The sequence below is a fragment of the Eimeria necatrix genome, genomic scaffold (assembly GCF_000499385.1).
Source record: "Eimeria necatrix Houghton genomic scaffold, Enh_scaff1008, whole genome shotgun sequence".
Lineage (NCBI taxonomy): Eukaryota > Apicomplexa > Conoidasida > Eucoccidiorida > Eimeriidae > Eimeria > Eimeria necatrix.
The window spans coordinates 1-3,197 of NW_013651817.1; the positions used below are offsets into that span (position 1 = coordinate 1).

At 45.2% G+C, this 3,197-nt stretch overlaps 1 protein-coding gene across 1 annotated transcript; it reads left to right on the forward strand.

Annotated features, from left to right (window-relative positions):
- Positions 1–155: 155 nt before the first annotated feature.
- Positions 156–1,953, forward strand: ENH_00000220 (DNAJ like chaperone, 4 or more transmembrane domains, related; the record flags this gene model as incomplete). The annotated part of the gene is made up of 6 exons (XM_013578093.1): positions 156–277; positions 512–634; positions 949–1,282; positions 1,369–1,470; positions 1,565–1,722; positions 1,903–1,953. Coding segments are annotated over 6 exons (890 nt in total), but the record flags the coding sequence as incomplete, so codon positions are not given.
- Positions 1,954–3,197: the final 1,244 nt, after the last annotated feature.

Sequence of the window (3,197 nt, forward strand, 5' to 3'; positions counted from 1 at the left end):
ACCCGGTTGGGGTTTGGGGTTTGGGGTTTGGGGTTTGGGGTTGGGGGTTTGGGGCTGCGGGCGAGGGGAGGCAGTGGAGCTCTGGGTTCTGCGGGATTAGGGTTTAGGGTTTAGGGTTTAGGGTTTAGGGTTTAGGGTTTAGGGTTTGTGCGCAGTTGGAGAGCAGGACGAGCGGATATCCATAACTGCTGTGTGTCTTTCTTTGGCGGTTCATTTGCTTTGCTTTTGCATCGGCTTTATTCTCTCTTTTCCCAAACACGTTTCTTTCGCGCGACAGGTTAGGGTTTAGGGTTTAGGGTTTAGGGTTTAGGGTTTAGGGTTTGGGGTTTAGGGTTTAGGGTTTGGGGTTTAGGGTTTGGGGGTTGGGGTTTGCTGCTGCGCGGCTCGTGGCGCTGTCGCTGTTGCTGCTTTCCAGCTCTTCAGGGTTGCCGCCGTTGCTGCTGCGGCGGCAATTAGGGTTTAGGGTTTAGGGTTTAGGGTTTAGGGTTTAGGGTTTAGGGTTTGCGCGCAGATATTTCTGGTTTATAGCGTGGCGGCTTTCTGCGTGGAGATTCAACAGCGGTTTGTCGAAGATGATGACTCTTTAAATTTCTTGCCTTTCATTTCGGGTCTTTTGCCCTTCGAGAAAATAATGGTAAACCCTAAACCCTAAACCCTAAACCCTAAACCCTAATTTGGGGGTTTCGAAAAGGTTGCGAAACCCTACGCCTGCTCGCGGGGTTTCAGCTTTCGGACTTGAGGGTTTAGGGTTTGGGGTTTGGGGTTTAGGGTTTTCTGGGGTCAGCGGCGTCAGCCGGCGTGTCAGCTAGGGTTTAGGGTTTAGGGTTTAGGGTTTAGGGTTTAGGGTTTGTGGTTTGTGTCGTATCGCACGTGTGCGAGCGCTTCATAGCTCGTTCTTTCGCGGCTCCGCGTGTTTGAAGGGTTTAGGGTTTAGGGTTTAGGGTTTAGGGTTTAGGGTTTGTGGTTTGTGGTTTGTGGTTTGGGTTTGAAAAGTTCTTCAGGGCTTTATTTCCCTTCATCTTCGTGGCCAGCGCATGCACTGCTGCGTGGCAGTTCGCGGATATCCCCGCGAGGCACTGGGCGGTTTTGCGGGCCCTCTTATCCACCAATAGAGTGTTAACGGAAAGGACTCAAGAACTTGTCCGCGCCACTTGTAAGCAGCAGCAGCAGCAGCAGCAGCAGCAGCAGCAGCAGCAGCAGCAGCAGCAGCGGCAGCAGCAGCAACGGGAGGGGGCGGGGTGCGGGGAGGGGCGCGGCGGGGAACGCAGCAAACGCGGGCGCCGTAGGTGGCCTGGGTCTTATGTTCCTGCTGCTGCTGCTGCTGCTGTTGCTGCTGCTGTTGCTGCTGCTGCTGCTGCTGTGCTGCAGCTTATTTGAAGTCTATGGGAACTCCGTCTGTGGCGGCGCTGAAGGCCATGGGGCAGCAGCAGCAGCAGCTGCAGCCTGCTGCAGTTCGTGCGAAGGCAGCAGGTGGGTTTGCTGCTCGCAGCTTTGACGGTTAGGGTTTAGGGTTTAGGGGTTAGGGTTTAGGGTTTAGGGTTTGGGTCTTGCGCTGCTGCTGCAGGCGTGGACGTGGCTGCGCAGCCTGCTGCTGCTGCAGCGCCAGGTGTACGTACACCCCAGGCCCCGCCCGCAAACCCCAACCAGACGCAGCTGGAGAGTTTTGCTGCTGGACTTTCAGAAGAACAAAAAGAGCATTTTAAAAGAGTTATTGAAGAACAAGTAAATTTAAATTGCTTTTATCTTTTTATTCTTTTTTCTCTTTTTATTCTTTTTTATCTTCTCCAGTTTAGTCTAAATTGCTTCTTATTCTCTTTTTCTCCCAAGTGCAAAGGCCCCCGCCGCTGCTGCTGCTGCTGCTGCTCTTGCTGCAGCACGCAGTACTGCTGCTAACACCTACAGCAGCAGCAGCAGCAGCAGCAGCAGCAGCAGCAGCAGCAGCAGCAGCACTGAAGGGCAAATATGAGATCAGTTTGGTCTCTCTGTTGGCCAGAATAATGGGGAGGGGAATTAATTAATTAATTAATTAATTAATTAATTAATTAATTAATTAATATGTTAATTAATTAATGCAAGTTAAATATAAAATTTAAAAGTAAAGTTAAGCATAAAACACTAAGGCTGCTAAAAGGTGAAATAGAATAAAATGGAGTTAAAAAAGAAGTTTTTTTGTGGCTTTTTGTGGACCAGTGGAATAGTTGGAGAAATGAAAAAAATAAAATAAATAAAAGTTTTAAAAACTTTTGTTTATTCTAAAACTTTTTAATAAATAAAAGTTTTAAAAACGTTTATTTATTTTAAAACTTTTCAATAAATAAAAGTTTTAAAATGAACTTTCTGGTGTCTGGGGTGTCTGCATGCAGTACCGAAGGGCAGAGAGAGAAAGCAAAGAAAGAGAAACCCACAAGGGCTGGAAAGATATAAACTGGAGCCAAATGTTGCTGTGGGGGGGTCTGTTTGTGGCCTGGTTGTACTGCAAATGAGGCGAAAAAAGGGAAATAAATTAAAAATAATTAAAAATAAACAATTAAATTCTTTTATTTATTTATTTCGGCTTTTATTTGATCCATTTATTCGTTTTCCGAGGCGAACGACGCCACTTGGGGTGTACGTACACCCCGCTGGGGTGTACGTACACCCCAAGCACCCCGCCTCTAGCTTTCCCACCAACGCCTTTTCTCCTTTTTCTTCATTATTTCTCTTTTAGTCCACTTCGAGTCTATTTGAAGCCTCTGGGGCTTTCCTTTTACTCTTTTTTCTCCATTTTCTCTTTTAATTGCGCAAATTCCGAAGAAAATCCCAAGTCCTCTAGGCCTTATTAACTACTAATGTGCACATGCACATATATACTTATATATGTTTATATGGCATTTTAGCGCAAATTTAGACTCCAAATATCCCTAATATTGCAATTATTATATTATATTTATATTATATTCATATTATATTTATATTAATTATATTTATATTATATTTATTGCGCTTATTATTCGCATTTTGTTTATTTCCAATTGCGGACAGCTAAGAAGGCCTGCATGCAGAGACTGGGGCCCCACACGTGCGGCCACTTGTGCAAATATAATTTAATTTCTTAAATGCAAATTTATTATTTTTAATTTTCTCTTATTTGACTTTTTACTTGTTCACTGCATCATCTCAAATGCACATCGTGGCAACTCACAATAGTTTAATAAGAC